This window comes from Phalacrocorax carbo, chromosome 9 (assembly GCF_963921805.1).
Source record: "Phalacrocorax carbo chromosome 9, bPhaCar2.1, whole genome shotgun sequence".
Classification (NCBI taxonomy): domain Eukaryota; kingdom Metazoa; phylum Chordata; class Aves; order Suliformes; family Phalacrocoracidae; genus Phalacrocorax; species Phalacrocorax carbo.
In genome coordinates, this window is record NC_087521.1 from 35,648,372 (window position 1) to 35,664,522 (window position 16,151).

A 16,151-nucleotide genomic window follows, 5' to 3' on the forward strand; every position below is an offset into this window, starting at 1 on the left:
CTAAGAGACCGTCACCGTGAGCTGTTGAGAAATGAAGGCTGGTGCCTGGCTCTGGCTCTGGCACAATCCCCAAAACACGATAAAATTTGGAAGCGTGACAGGGAGGGAAGATCCCATCAGGAATGACCCTGATGACAAGAGTAAGCCTGGACTCCGCTGAAGGTTGTCCTGATTTAGGAGAGAATTCCTGCAGCCAGGGACGCTGCAGGGCAGTGCTTCAGCATGGGCTTACATCTCAAGTGAGGGTTTAAAGTTAAAAGCCTGTACAAGTGCTCTCCTGAGGATGTTTGGATGTGAGCCTGCTCTTTCTGCATCAGGCCGTGTCCTTTAGTGCCTTATGGCACAGCGAGGGCTGATGGTCTGCCCGGTGGCTTTTTTTGCAGTCACTGGGACACAGACAATTTCACAAGGGGTTTGTTGGTGAAGTTCTCAGTGATCCTTATCAGTTGGTCCTATGGGTTGCTTTTCTTTCAACACTGATAAAACCAAGTGACCAAAGAGCTGGAAACCAACATCAAACCCATCCAATGGTGGTTTCTCAATATCACAAGATGAACCAGCCAAGCTGTGTCACCAGCTTTGTTGTCTGTGTGTTTCCTACAATGTCTGAGCCCTCAGTGAGCCACTCCTTTTAAGGATCTAAGCTTCCATTTGGAAAGGAAAATAGTATAAAGGAAAGTTTGTGGTCCCTGTGGTTCCAGGGAAACACAGTGGAAAGTACGGCTTTGAGTGTAGCTGGAAAGCAGGAGGCAGAGAACCAAAAAGTGACTGGTTGTGAGCCAGCCTCAGTCTATTGAAGTCTGAGTCACCGGTCCCAAGAGCTTGGGCTGGCCACTTGTGATATGACGGCAAATGTTATGAGGAGCACTAAATAGTGTCTGAATGAGGTCTTATTTAAATTATAAAGCAATATATACCATAGCTGTATCTGAGGTGAAACCTTAACTCTTGGGAAAACCTGACTTATCTTAAGAGTGTGATTTTTCTCTCCCCTTAAGTCAGAAGAGCTGGTTTTGTTGCTTCCAGTTGCTCAATACAAAGGGGGAAGGGTGACGGTGTTGAAATCCACCCTATTCTCACCCTACCTTTGGCAGCAGCGGTTTTGATCTCTGTTTTATAACTGTCTTTTACAAGCTCGCACACTACGGCTTGCATGTTCTCACAAAGCTTGCCTCTCCCATGGAGCCAGCTGCCTAAAAATGAGGATGTTTTGTGCGGGCATTAACGAGCTCTGGAGCCAGCTTCATTTCGGGGCTTTGCTCTCAGTCTCTCAGCATGATTAGATTCGGCTGTGATGGATCAAGAGAGCCCCAACCCGGTCCTTTCCTCCTCATCCCCTGCCTGGCCTCACCATCTTGGTAAGACAGGTGATGGACTCCAGCAACCACTGCGCATGGGTTTATGCTGATCTGCGACGGCAGAAGTGCTGCCCTCTCTTTGCAGCTGCACAAAGCGGTGGAGCACAGTGTTTCGGCAAGGCATATAGCTTTTTGATCCTCCCTATCCTAGCTGGATGCCTCTAACAGACCCTGCCTGCTCTGAGGAACTGCATAAAACCAAAAGACACTTTGGGGAGAGGTTGGTTTATTTGCTGGGCACTTAGCGCTACTCCAGTTAAGTCATCGTCAGTCATTTCCAAAAGGTCACTGGGATTTATAAGATTTCTATTTAGATTTGTAATTGTCTCCTGTGTCTAAGAACACTTACGGACTTTAAGTCCTTAAAGACATTTCATTTTCCATCAGTGCCTCTGTCATGCAGATCCTGGAAACTCAGTGCTGGTGCTAAGTGCAAATACTGTTTTCGTAATAGGAACCTTCCTTCTGATCCTTTCAGGGGCTGCCAACTCCTCCTCCCGTAGCCTGCGGCCATGAGACGCATCCATTTCTCATGGGCCTCTAACGATAGTTTTGTTCCCAACCAACAGTTTGCTGTGGGAGGATGCTATGTACACAGACAGCGATTCGGTTTCCAGGAGCAAGCTGACACTTCTCTTTCTATTGTTTATTTTTGTATCTTTGTCTTTTTTTTACAGCCAGGGAAGCTTTCGAAGAGGCAGGAAACCTCTTAAGTGGCCATGTAATGATGGGGATGTATTTTGAAGATGATGCCTTGGCTTTGTAAGTTGTTTTGCTTTTTCTTTGGTGCGAATTCAAACAGATCTGCGTTCAGTGAAAGCCAATGCCTAGAGCAAATGTCACTGGCCGTGCTGAGTGTTTAGCAGCAGCCTTGAACAGCTACGAGTGACTTAGTCCTGTAGGGAGGTTGGTCGGGGCTCAGCCAAAGGGAGATGTAGCCCTGGCTCTGCCACTGATTTGCAGCCTGTCCATGGGCAACTCGTATAGCCCTGGTGTAAATGGCAGTCATCTCCCTTCCTGCTGTTCAGGTTCACTCCAGGCATTTTCAGTTGTCCAGCTGTGCCAGCCCCCCACACATCTGTTGTGTTCCTCATACAACCAAGACCAAACTTATATGGGGGAAAAATCAGGCTGGAAAAATTATATCCTCTAGCTAGGGTCAGTGTGTGAGGAAGGAAAAAATCTGTTCTGCCCTTCTCTTTCCATCAGGAAGAAGTAACGAATTGTTACCCGTCTTCCTCTTGCTGCAGTTCTTTCTTGTTTCCTCTCTCCTGCCCTGATGCTGCAAAAGTGCTTGCTCAGGTGGGGATGGGGAAGGGGAGCGTCAGAGGATTGCTGCAAAGCCAGGGGTGTAAATGTGAGTCTTGCTCTGATGGTTGCCCCCAGCTGCCAAGAGCAGCCAGAGAAGAGGCTGCTTGTGACTACTTGCAGGCATTCCTGGCTAGCAGTGGAGTGGGCATTGTGTCTGGGTGCTGCAGAATGGTTTGAAAGCTCTGAAATAAATGCTGTCTTTCCATGGAGCTGCTTTTCTGTGGGGACAGGCTGCCTTTCTGCAGCACTGTGAAAGGCGTTAAACCCCCTTGGTCTCATCCAGCTTTCCGGTGGGCACTCGCATCTGGCTGTGAGATGTTTTCAATTGCCAAGGATGTGGAAGAACCTACCTCTATCTTTTCACCAGTTAAACTTCCTGTGGATCTTTTTTTCTTGAAAGATGTGCCCACCCGTTTCCCTTCCCTCGGCCAGAGCAAGATATTACCACCATTTCCAGACAGAGCTTTGGGGTGGATGCACCCTCTTTCTGGAGGAAAATTGCTGGAAAAATGTGGCAGCCTTCCTCCTGCAAATATTGTGAAGGCAAAGTCAAGGCTTTCTTAGTCAGAACCTGATTGAATAAGGTCATCAATTGTGGTCCTAACTTGTAGCCAAATTGGAGCTAATGGGATCTGAGCATGTATCAGTCCATGCACTTAACTGTGTCATTAAGACTCACTCCAGCAAGGGGCAAAGTGATTTGGATGAGACTGTGAGAGATGCTTCAGTGGCTATAAATGCAGCTAGATCCAGAGGGAATCTTCAGCTTGTCCTGGCATCTCATTTCCATCAGGAACTGGCTATCAAGGCAGAGTTAAAAATCCCTGAAGGTCCTTGGCCAGCTATGGGTTTAACAGCCAGTAATGCAACAGTGAATTATTTTCATAGAATCATAGAATCATTAAGATTGGAAAAGACCTCTAGGATCGTCAAGTCCAACCCCCAACCCAACACCCCCAGGCCTCCTAAACCATTGCCCCAAGTGCCACGTCTACATGGTTTTTGAACACCCCCAGGGATGGTGACTCCCCCACCTCTCTGGGGAGCCTGTTCCGATGCCTGACCACTCTGTCAGTGAAGAAATTTTTCCTAATATCTAATCTAAACCTCTCCTGATGCAACTTGAGGCCATTTCTTCTTAAGAAGAGGAGGGAGCAGAGACCAGCCCCCCCCCTCACTCCAGCCCCTCTCAGGCAGCTGCAGAGAGCGAGAAGGGCTCCCCTCAGCCTCCCCTTCTCCAGGCTAAACCCCCCCAGCCCCCTCAGCCGCCCCCCAGCACACTTGTGCTCCAGACCCTGCCCCAGCCCCGCTGCCCTTCTCTGGACACACTCCAGCCCCTCAAGGCCCTTCTTGTCCCGAGGGGCCCAAACCTGAGCCCAGCATTCGAGGTGGGGCCTCCCCAGGGCCGAGCACAGGGGCCCCATCCCTGCCTGGCTCCTGCTGGCCACACCAGTGCTGACACAAGCCCGGGGGCTGGTGGCCTCCTTGGCCACCCGGGCACTGCTGGCTCATGCCCAGCCGGCTGTCAGCCAGCACCCCCAGGGCCTTCTCCGCCGGGCACTTCCCAGCCCCTCTGCCCCAGGCCTGGAGCGTTGCCTGGGGTTGGTGTGACCCAAGGGCAGGACCCGGCACTTGGCCTTGTTAAACCTCATACAATTGTCCTTGACACCTGGATCCAGCCTGTCCAGGTCCCTCTGCAGAGCCTTCCTACCTCGAGCACATTGACACTCCTGCCCAATTTGGTGTCACCTGCAAACTTACTGAGGGTGCCCTCGATTCCCTCATCCAGATCGTTGATAAAGATATTAAACAAGACTGGCCCCAACACTGAGCCCTGGGGGACCCCGCTTGTGACCGGCCACCAGCCTGCTTTAGCTCCGTCACCACAACTCTCTGGGGGGGGGGGGCCATCCAGCCAGTTTTTACCCAGTGAAGAGTTCACCCGTCCAAGCCATGAGCTGCCTCCTTCCATAGGAGGATGCTGTGGGAGACGGTGCCAAAGGCTTTGCTGGAGCCCAGGCAGACACATCCACAGCCTTTCCCTCACCCACCAGCCTGGTCACCTGGTCATAGCAGGAGATCAGGTTGGTCAGGCAGGACCTGCCTTTCATGAACCCGTGCTGGCTGGGCCTGATCCCCTGCTTGTCCTGCACTTTTTTTATTAGTTTCTTACAGATGTGATGCATCTCTAGCATGTCTGATGAGACATGAGCATTTTTTATGGTATGCATGGAGAATAAAAAAGCAAATATCTTGATAGTACATCTCTATTAACCAAACTGCACTCAAAGCACCAGCTGTGGTTGGGTCTTAGAGGTGAGGCAGTGTTAGGCTTGTTCAGTGCTGGGGTGAGAGACCACTGGGCAATGGCAGGTAGAGAAGTCACAACCAGCAGCATCAAAGTGAAAAACCTGACACCCCCCCACCTAGCTAAAAGACCTCTCCCCTAAAGATCTCAGCCCAGCTGATGGAAGGAAAAAAAGCAAAGGAAGGCAGGGTGATGTTACGAAACACGATACCAGTAGAAAAAGCCTGTGTTCTCTCAACAATGACACGTGGAAGGATACACCTCTGTCCTCCTGCTCCAGCCGCAGTTTGCGGCGTGCTCCTGTTCAGTTGGAATATTTATTGCAGTTTATATAGACACTCATTCTGCCCAGTTTGGATTTTGGTTGTGATTTGTGGGTGAAGCTACTGTAGATGGTTGTCTTCTCAACTGTAAGTAGAAAGTAAACACTTACAGGAATTCCTTATGCAAGACCCAGGCTCACTTCCTTTCTTAAGAAAAGCTATTCTTCTACTAAATGCTCAAGGAAGAAATGTTTGTGGCTCCCAGGTCATGGCAAGCTGCGTCCCCTCTTCTTGGAGAAAAAGTTGCACAAAATACAAAAGAATGCTGTTAGAAAAACTGTTTGCTCAGCAAGCACCTGCTCATTGGTAACTAATGAAAAAAAAAAAGCATTAAGGAAAAAAAGTTTTGAATGAAGTCATTCTTTAGTTCTCAAATACTTAGATGTCATAGTTTCCTGCCAAGTATTCATTTGCAGATGTTTTTGATTTAAATGCAAGTCTCATATTACCCATTGAATGCCCCTGCTAGATAAAGAGAAAGCTGCCGTAAGCAGCAATACAACCACTCAGTACCAGTAAGAAGAGAAGTGACTTCAAGGTAGTCTCTAGCTATTAGATGGGGAATTTGTTGGGTTTTTGGCAGTGTAACCTCTTTAAAACCTGTGGAATTCTGAGACGTTCAAAATCCCCAAATTTAAAAATTTTTAGAGTTTTACCATTCTTAATCGATGGCAAATACAGGTTAATTTGAAAAACAATGGAGAGGAAAGTTAAGGACCTTCCTAATACATCAGAGGATCCCCAGCCATGACCAGAAGTGCAAAACTCAACTTCCTTGACTGGTGGAGCTCGGGAGTCTGGGCAGAAGGGGGAGAGCTCAGCTCAGGGCTGGATTTACGAAGATTAATTAGAAAAACCAGAGGATACTGTAAAATGAAACTGAAGTGGCTCAGATAAATCCAAGAACAGTTTAGCAACAGGATTCACAACATTTGAAGGCCTCAGGAAAGTCCAAGGTCATTCATCACTGCTGCTCTTTATCAAGACATCAGTGCAGATCTGGGGCGCCCCTTAGAAACTTGCAGTGGGTGCATTATTTCCAGACCGATAAGAGCTGTGATGGAGGAAGTGAAAGATTTACGAATGAGCTGAACATCATGGAAATGTGTTATCTGCAGTTCCCTCCGCTTGCTTTGTCATTGATGACCTAAAACACCAAACACTGAGATCTCCATCCTATTCAGAACCGCTAAAACAAGCACCCAAACTGAACTTGCCTGAGCAAACCATGGAGGGAAGTGCAATAGGTTGTAACATGGCATTTCTATGAGCTGCCTTTCATTAACAGTAAGTAGTTTGTTCTGCAGTAGGCTGAGTCTCTGTTGCGTCTTTCTCATACAGGAAATAAAAAGATGGACCAGATTACTTCTGAAAAGGGAGTAAAAAGGCTTTCCACCTCCACAACCCAAAACATCCTTACACCTCACTCACTTTCCCAGCAATTCTGGTGTCACAGCCTTTGAAAAATAACCCACAGACACCTCCAAAAGAACTGCTGGGGCAGCTGACTTCTGTCACGCCCTTCCTCTGGGCACTGACATCTGGAGCCTTCAAGACTGAAGTTCCTCAAACTTCCAGAAAATTGCTCTCCCATCTTGGTGTACCCCCTTCCCTCTCATTGCTCAGACTTCTCCTATTTTGTCTCTTTCCACCTTCTCAGCTTTTCTTTAAATACCCTTGAACCCTCTTACCAGAAGAGCATTGGGGAACAAAGGGTAAGCTGGCTTCTCCACGCAAAGCATACGTGTGCAGGCTGTGTGTGTTGCTCTAACATGGGGCTGGACTTCAGCAAAATTGCCCGTGTTCACCAAGCCAAAAATCACATCTCCTGGAGCTTGTTTTGTGTAGGTTGGTGCCCCTCGGATGGGGTCTAAGACATTCTGTTTGCCTTGGCTTGGGAGGCAGAGTAAAGCGCTGGGTGGGTATTTGCACCACCTAACCTTAGGTGTGAAAACAAAAGAGAAGTGCCAGCAAATAGTTTAGACAATGGTGTTTTGGATTTTTCCTATTATTTAGCTGCTGATCTCTTCTTCCAGAAGAAATTGCTGGGGGGGGTGTGTATATATTTAGTGTCTGGTACGAGTTGGGTAAGTGACAAGCACTTACCCTCGTCAGAAGGGGACGAGGGAACACATCAGCCCCATTTCTCCCCATGAAATCAGGACTGTCAGGGACCAGAGAGGGGTCGATGGGGAGCATGACCCTTTCCTCCTGCAGGTGCCTGTGCCTCTAACAGCAGCCTTTCCCTCCCCTACGTCCCTGCCCCCACTGTTCTCCATGAGGATGCCAGCTCTGCGTGCAGCAGATTTGGTGCGTGCCAAATCCCCCGGCCAGGTCTTGTTACCATCCCTCTTTTTCAGATCCCGTAAATACGCAGTGTCTCCCCCAGCCCTCCTCCTTGCCAGGAGCAGAGGTCAGAGCGTGGAAGGCATCGCTTTGTCCAAAGAGAGCGTGCAGGACATGGTGCAGATGATCAGATATGAATTGCTGGACGTTTTTGTAAGTCAAACAAAAAAATAGTGTCCTTTTTCCTTTTTCCACTGAGGTCATTTGCAGAAGCACTGATCATAGCACGGATCTGTGCAAAATAAATATGTTTGTTCATTATTTCTATCATGCTGAGTTACATTTGTTTTTAAACTTTATGTCTTGGGTCAGACAGTCTGGACAGAAATCTGCTGTTTCTGTGGTTTCATGGGAGGAGACCCTGGGAGTCGATGGCCTGGCTTGTGCTCATGGTCACAGACCCGCTGCTGTGGCAGTTTGGCCTCTCGCAGGGTCTGCTCTCTGCCTCTTGCACATGCCTTCCAGAGACTGGTTATAGCCATAACATGGAGCTGGGGTGAGCTGGCCTTGCTTCTGCCTTCTCTGCTCACACCCCTTCCTCTCAGAGTTCACAGCTGCTCATACAGACTTGGCTTGCGATGAGTAGGGTTGGGCGTAGACATCTCCAGTGTGCACCAAGATCCCAGCACCCACACTTGTTTTTGAGCTGCTCACATTCAACATGGATCCTACAGCCTTGCTTAGCCCTTACACCCCTCACATGAGGACAGAAAGTCTAATTTTGTCCTACTCTCTCCTCCCCATAAACCCCAACTTCTCGTTTTGACATCTTGTAGCCAGAAATCACCGTGCAAAATCTGCCCCGCTACTTGCAACTCAGAAAGCCCTTCCTCATCTTCTTCAGCGATGGTGACCTCGGTCAAATGGAAAGCAAGGAAATGCTGAAGCTGGCAAAAGAAAGACCCCAGCAAGCATTTGTGGCTTGCTGGTTGAACTTGTAAGTGTGTAAAAACCTCTCCTCTGCTTTCTATAAGCTCACTCTTAGTATTTCAGGGCAAGAAAAAACAGTCTGCAGTTACTGAAAACACTATCTAGCTTGTAATGTGCTTATTCCATCTGAAGTCATCATGAGATGGGAGGTCAAATCATTTAGCAATGATTCAGTGTGTGCATTCCAGGCAGTTGCAAAATTGTAGGACCAAGTAAAATTAATAAATATTTAATTGATTGCAGAAATAATTTTCAGTAGAGTAAAATGTTCTTAAAGCTATTGCATGGTAGCTTGACCCTGGCTCTCGTGTTATTTGTATTTGTGTCACATTTGGGAGAAGAAAGCAGATTTGCCTTCCTAGAGTGTCTTATGGTGATTTTTCCATCGGCAATTAGAGGGAAGCACGACAGGATAATTACTGATTGTTGACTGGGAGAGGGAAGGTTTTCAGAAGAAGGGACAGCCAGAAGAAGCCCCATTAGGCAAACTTCAGAAATATTCAAGAAACAAAATGAATCCAGGAGCTAAGAAATAGAAAGTTGTAGGAGAAGGAACTTTTTTTAATCCCCCCCTCCCTAGTTGTGTTTTCAATTTTTAGCCTCTGTTTGTTTTGCCCAAGCCCAGAGACACCTCACTGTCTTAATCATAATGTGCTTTGAACTCTGGGAAGCGCCTCGCAGTGTGGGCTGAAGTTTAGCTAATGGGGAATGCACATGTTTTCAGAAAGAAGACTATCTGTTTGCCAGTAATGCACAAGAAACGAGAGCCCCTGGAACTTCCCCACCTACACATCTGCCTTTGTTCTCCCTTCCTGAGAAAGAAAGAGCTGTCCTTTGACAGAGCACAAAGGTATTGCCACAAAAAAGGGCAGAATATGGCCCTTGGCTCAGAAAAAGTAGCAGTCCTAGAAAGAGGACCTCATTCCCATGGCGAGACTCAGCTCAGACCTCAAGCATCACACTCAGCCTGAAAATAGTGCCAGAAGGACTCAGCATCTTTGAGTGCTTGCTGTCCCTCCATCTCGACATCCTCTTTTGGCTTTCTGTGTCTCTTTGGGAAGCTGCCCTTCCAGCTCCCCGGGCTGTGGGGAGCCACCTAGCAGCTACCAAGGGGCTGGCCCACCTGAGCACAGCCCTCTCCATCAGCTCCTGCCTTTCCATCCCCTGCAGACTTGCTGCAGCTGTGGGGCGGTGGCAGCAGATGGGCTGGAAGGAGCTGGTAGCTCTCCCTGCAAACAGGGGTAACCACGGCGGGCTGCAGGATCTGTCCCGCTCCTGTCTTACCTATTCTTAAAAACTTACAGTGGAGAACATTTCACACCCTCCTACAGAGTTTGGCCCAGCTCCTCCTGCTCGAGGGTTTCTTTACACATCTAGTCTGCTGTCTGCTCCCTCTCCATTGGACCCTAATGCCCTGCTTAAGGCATTGAACTTGTAAGTAATGCGGTGGGCTTCTACAGCTGTCCCATAGGCAAAACTGTGTGCTTTGCTGGTGACAAAGTTGAATCTTCTCTTTCCAACAGAATCACAGAATCACAGAATCATTAAGGTTGGAAAAGACCTCTAGAATCATCAAGTCCAACCCCCAACCCAACACTCCCAGGCCTCCTAGACCATGTCCCCAAGTGCCATGTCTACGGGGAAGCCAGGGATGGTGACTCCCCCACCTCTCTGGGCAGCCTGTGCCAATGCCTGACCACTCTGTCAGTGAAGAAATTGTTCCTAATATCCAATATAAACCTCCCCTGACAGGAAGAAGACTCCAGTAGGACGCGGTGTTCTGAAGGCGTACTTTGCCACCATGCCTTCGCTGCCTGTTCTCATCTGGGTGAACCTTCATGCCGGGGGTCACGTATTCAAGTTCCCATCAGAGCTGTCCATCACTGAAATGAACATCTTGTCTTGGCTGGAGAAGCTAAAAGCAGGACTGGAGATTCCCAGCAGTAAGTGGACACATATTTCTAATGTTCCTAAGCGCACACTGTTAGCTCCAGTCTGTTTATGAGAAGATGCTACATGCAATAAATTGTCTGTCCTGGAATTTAATGATGGAAAAACTAGCTATGCTCGTTTGAGCTGGAGAAGTACAAATAGTCCGGCCAGAAGAGAATACCTGCACTCACGAGTTTGCTTCGGGACTGTTTAATGTTCAGAACCAAGCACAGATAGTTCTGAATCGATATCTCTTCCCCGCAGTAATCCCCAAACCTGGCTGTGCTCTCCTGGTCCTGCAAACAGACCTTCTGAAACACAGCTTGCTAATAAAAAGTCTCCTGGCTCCCAGTTGTCAGCAGAAGAAATAGCTGCCCTTTAGGTGCCTTCCAGCATTTTTCGGATGGGAGAGAATAAGGAAGCTGGTGCTTTGCTGTGATCTTTGGAACATAAAGGGTTGGCTTGTACCGCGAAGCTTTTCACTGCATCCCTCCTGCCTTGATCATCCCTCTGAAGCTTTGGAGGAAGGAAGCAGGGATGCACCTTCCTCGTTCGTTATGCGTAGCCAGAGGGTGCCGCAGGGATCTTGGGAATTGCCAGCTGCCAGCCTGCGCCAGGCTCCAGAAGGGCAATGGGGTTGGGTCCACTTGATCCTTGTGAATTTTAAAATGAGCCTTTCAAAGCAAGTCTATCCAAAAGCGTGGTGGGGTAGGATGTGTAGGCTCTCACTGGAGCTGAAGACACCATTTCTGACCCAGTAATCACTGGGAGAATCCCGTGAGCCAGCCATCCTCCCACACCTCTTTCCATCACCACTGCTAAAGGTACCAGGCTGTCATTTGGGTCTCTGGATAAGGATCTCAGTTTACAGGGGTGTCAGAAGGGTGAGCTGATGGCTGAGCAGCTTACTGCATGGCCACAGGCTGAGCCAGCCATCAACAGCCTCCTTCCCCAAGCTTTTAAGTACTATGAACTGTGTGATCAGTCTTAAAAGCATAAATTAAAGAGCTTCCTCCCCGTGTAGAGAGCAGTCTCCCCTCACTCCTAATGGTGTGTCAGTAATGCACAGTCATTGACACAGATATCTGAGACCTGAATGAAACATCCACCCACTGGTGAACAGATACCCCATGTGACCTTTGCAGCGTGACCTTTGCCTTTGGGAAGTGGAGCCTTGGCCAGCTTTGGTAAATATTAATGCACATTTGGCTGGCGTTATTAGTTTTGGAGGAAAGAGGGTGATCTTTATTAAAAGATCTTTAAAAAAGTCATGATTGCTTTGAAAGGGAATTGTCTGTGGAGTGGGACTGCATAACTCTTAAGTTATTAATATGGGACTGTGTTCAATTCTCAGGTACCTTGTCTGAGGAAGACTGGAAACCACCTCTCCCTGCTTATGACTTCCTCCAGATGATGGAGATGGCCGTGCCGGAGACCCCCCTCCGCACATCCCACCGCCACAGGGACGTGCCACAGCAGTACCCACCTGAAAGCTCAGGAGGGGACACTGGTGTCCAGGAGGAGTCGCCCCAGGACAGCAAGGCAGAGAAAGTTGGGTCCCCTGGGAGGGACCTGCGGGGGACAGCCCCGAGGCTGGCGGCGAGGGAGAAGCAGGGCAAGAGACACAGTGAGCTCTGAGGGCTGGGCATCCCCCTGCCCGGGGCAGTTAAAGATGTGGAATGGTGGCCAGAAAACCCTCTCACTTTCCCAGCCCTCCATGAGCCTTTACACCAAGGAGAGAGGTGCTTTTAGCTGTAAATTAATGGTAAAGGGATAAACCAGCCTCTAAGTCTCAGTGCAAGTTTCCTGCTGCAGTGTGTAGGTCGTTCTGCAGTGACTGTGGTTTCTGATGCCAGAAATGTGTCTGTACCCACCGCACCTTGGCACTCCCATTGTTGGGATTGCATTTCACAGCAGGCGGTGAGAGCAGATCTGCAGGGAGGTTGCTGCGAGGGACCTCAGCCCGCCCCGTAGCTGGAGGAGAGATGGGGTGAGCTCACCACACGGTGGAGGCTCGCCCGCGTGACAAACTACACTGGAAAAGTCGAATCAGCACAGCCCTGCTCTGTGGTTTCTGTATGTCTCACATAGGTGCTTCGGTTGACCCCAACCAGGAAGGGGTGAGTGATTCCAGGATAAACTGCACATTTCCCTGCCCACCCCCCACTGCAGTAGCGGCTCTACTGATGGGTGTCAGCAAGATCTGCTCTCAAAAAGCAATTACATCTGCACTGTAACCATGTGGAGCTGGGAGGGCAAGCGTGCCACCCACACCAGGGCTGCTTAAACTGGCACCCGCTTGCGTTTACACTTGACTTCTGAACTGAATTCATGAGCATGTTCATCTTTGGGGGTAACAGGAGTATTTGGTTAAAGCAGTTTTACTACAAAGGCCAGAGCTCAGGTCATCACAACAGTTGTGAAGAGCCGGGACAAAACACTGCCAGTAAATCCCGAGGGCAGGCAGGCTGGGAGGTGGTTTTGCTCAATGCAGGCATTTTCATGGTTACAAGCCCAGGGGGGAGTTACTTGCAGCCTTGATTTTTGTTTGCTCCAGTGACAGCAGCAAGATTGGTGCTTTCTGAGCTGGGGACGGTGCGGGGAGTGAGGTCTGCAGAAAGACCGGTGCATCGGAAACGAGGGGAAGGAGGTGAAGGACAAGGCTGGCAGTGCTGGGGACAGGCTATGCCTATGTGGGATGGAGCTGCTTCACATCTGTATCTCGATGGGGAGACGCGGGGCCTGGGGAAGTGGCTTTCCAGCCTGCTCATCTCCTAGGGACAGCAAAAGGTCTGTCGTTCCTTGCTGGAGGAGCTGAGCCTGCAGAACAGCGTGGGCTGTGGGCTGGGGAGAGGTGTGTGTTTGGAGGGAAGCTTTGTCTAATCCCACGTATGCCATGATGATCTTCCCACCCCCCTTCAATACGGGGGTCTTATTGACCATCTGCTCCTTTCCATAGCACCACTGAGATGTGCCAGGAGGGCCAGATCCTCCTCCTCACATCTCTGAAGTTACTGGGGAGGGGAAGAAGGATGGTAAGAAACCACTGAGAGCATTGTGAAGTCTGTATTTCTCATCCTGCAAGCAGCCCACATGGTTGGGAGTTTTTTGAAATGCCCAGAAATAGACCATTAGTCCTGGGCTCTCCTTGAAGCCCTTAATTGAAACAGACTATTTTTGGACTTAATGACAGGCTTAGAGCCAAAATGTATGTATTTAAAGTAATAAATTGTAGCATGCATATCAGAGCCTGCCACGCAGCTGAGTATTCCCAAGGGAAGGAGTAGGTCAGGGCGCGAACAGATCCCCCGTGAGTTCCCGTCATTCCTCTGCTGTATAAGGTTACACTGCGCTCTACGAGCTGTACGTCAGTCGTTTCTCGTCCTGTCCCCAATGACACCACTGCTGCATCACTTTCCCACTTGGTGCAGGTGAAGTGCGTTATTTGGGCTTCTCACTAATGTCTTAAATAAATTCTATCTCAAGGACAGTCAATCTGCATCTCTCTTGGGCGCAGCATGGTGAGCGGAGGGGCTGGTGTCCTGGGCTGGGGTGGCTGCACCCCTACGGGAATGCTCCGCCAGCCTGCCAAGCCCTGCAGCAGAAGGATCCCTTCCTTCAGCAGCGTTTGTGCAACACAAGGAGCATTCCCACATCCCTGCTCTTGGCCGTGGGTCCTTTTTCAATCACATCCTCCGCTTGTGCAGCATCGGGGCAGGAGCTTGTCACTAGGGGTCAGTGGCACATCTCGGTTATAGCTGCAAAAACTGCTGCCTCTCTCGGTGCGGCTCAATGGAGGTTGGAGCCTTGCCACCAAAGCGATGCGGGGTTGGGAATCGCTATCGGATGGGCTCCTGTGGAGATGCTGAGGGTATCTTTGCTCCCAGGGGCAGCGGTGTAGCACACCTGGAGGGCTGGGAAGCCCCCACTCTACAGGCTTCAGCCCCCCACATCAACAGCGGGATCCATCAGCCTGAGGGTCCCGGCTTGGGTTGGGGGTACCAGGAGCCCCGAGCCGAGCCCAGCCGGTGGGTCCTTGCAGGTGCCAGCGTAGGCTCCTGCGGTGACTTGGGGAAGGGACGTATTTGCCCATGTCCCAGCACTGCTAGCATCAAAGTGGGTCGGCAGCTGTTTGCTGGAGCTGCTGACTGCAAGCACGGGTGCGGGTCAGGGTCCTGGCCCATAGCAGGGTGCATGGGCCTGGCTTTGAGTTTGTTGGTTGGGTTTTGTTTTTTAAATACAAAATGTCTTTTCTATTACATAGCACAAGCAGGCACTTAGGGAAATCTATCGAGGCATGTATGTGCCAAGAAGTGTACATATAGGGAGAAAAAGTTAGGGATATTGGGATCAGTTTGTGTTCTGCATCCCACAGTGTGCTCATTCGCTGGAGGAAACACTCCTGCACTAGGTTGTTCTTAACAGTTACGGCTCTGGGGACAGACCAGTGCAGAAGGAAATATTCAGTGGGTGTTTATGGCCTTGAGTGAGGAGCTTGTCAGAGGAAGGAGAGCTCTGGACCTGGGGGGCAGCTGCGAGGGACGGGGAGCATCCCGCCTGGCTTGAGGAGCCGGGTGCCGCCCCGCACGCACTGCTTGGCGAACAAGTGGAAGGCAGCCAGCAATGGCCTGCGGACCACACGTGTATCTGCCACCGCTCTGCGTCTCAGCACATACGAATGCCGAACGGAGGTAATTTCACAATGAACACTGATGCTATCAGCTCCTTTTTCAACCATTTAACACCAAAAGACCCATGTCTGTTTGGGTAAACCACAGATCTATCTCCCTAGATGACATCAATGAGGTGAATGCTGAGCTGAAGAACAGATATTTCCTCACTGATACAGTATTGACTGTTTACAGCTTCAAACCAAACTCTTCTTTTGAAGACACTTTATTTCAGTGATACGCAAAAGGTGGACATTTGCATGTGCTTCGTGCACTTTGGGAGCCTTTCAGGGGGTGTTTATATGTCAGTGGTTCATTGGAAGATAAAATTATGATACACACACACACAAAAAAAGGATTATGTGCTTGTCCTGGAGAGCAAAACAATTTAAATTCTTGTCCTAAATAATAGGAAATTCTCCATACGTTGTGGTGTGACTGGCCTTTCACCACCCTCAATGAGCCCTGCAGAGCCACCACCGTCAGGAGGGAGGAAGGCTTGCAGCAGGAGCGTGAGAAAACATTAAGGGTGCACATTGTGTTTTCCGTGTTTAAAGAGCTTTTGGCCACATGGTTACGGAGGTACCTGCTGCGTGGCTGGACCAAGGGGTGGTGGATTGAACAGCAGGAAAGCCCCAGGGACGCGGCTGCAGGATGGATGTTCCCATGCCGTCTGCTGCCCTCGGGCGTTCGGTGCCAGCTGACTCGGGAGCCAGCACGCTCCCACCTGCTCCCACTGATGTCTCTGCTGGGTGCTTTCCAAACCATGGGACATCGGGAAGCAATCACAGCATTTCTCCCAGCTTTTCAGCCCTTTGAGCAAAAGGAGGATGGTGAAAGACAAGTCCTTGCAGTGGAAGATGAATTTTTCCAGATTGGCTGTTTTCAGACCATCCTGGACCACTGATGGCCACAGTCCCTCCTGTTAAGCCTTGCTCCGTGGCCAGGCTCTCATCTGGCTCTGCCAGAGGGA

The 16,151-nt window shown here is 49.7% G+C and overlaps 1 protein-coding gene across 4 annotated transcripts in view; it reads left to right on the top strand.

Moving 5' to 3' along the window:
• The window catches only part of TXNDC16 (thioredoxin domain containing 16), a 43,009-nt gene extending 29,013 nt beyond the window's left edge, over positions 1–13,996 (top strand). For 3 of the 4 annotated variants that reach the window (XM_064461124.1, XM_064461125.1, XM_064461126.1), the window contains exons 17-22: positions 2,036–2,120; positions 7,661–7,799; positions 8,423–8,583; positions 9,301–9,426; positions 10,329–10,519; positions 11,863–13,996. In XM_064461124.1, the coding sequence (XP_064317194.1) occupies positions 2,036–2,120; positions 7,661–7,799; positions 8,423–8,583; positions 9,301–9,426; positions 10,329–10,519; positions 11,863–12,146 (986 nt within the window). In that variant the 3' untranslated portion in view covers positions 12,147–13,996. The remainder of the gene's footprint in view (positions 1–2,035; positions 2,121–7,660; positions 7,800–8,422; positions 8,584–9,300; positions 9,427–10,328; positions 10,520–11,862) is intronic. The other variant, XM_064461127.1, reaches the window with a different exon arrangement.
• The last annotated feature ends 2,155 nt before the right edge of the window (positions 13,997–16,151 follow it).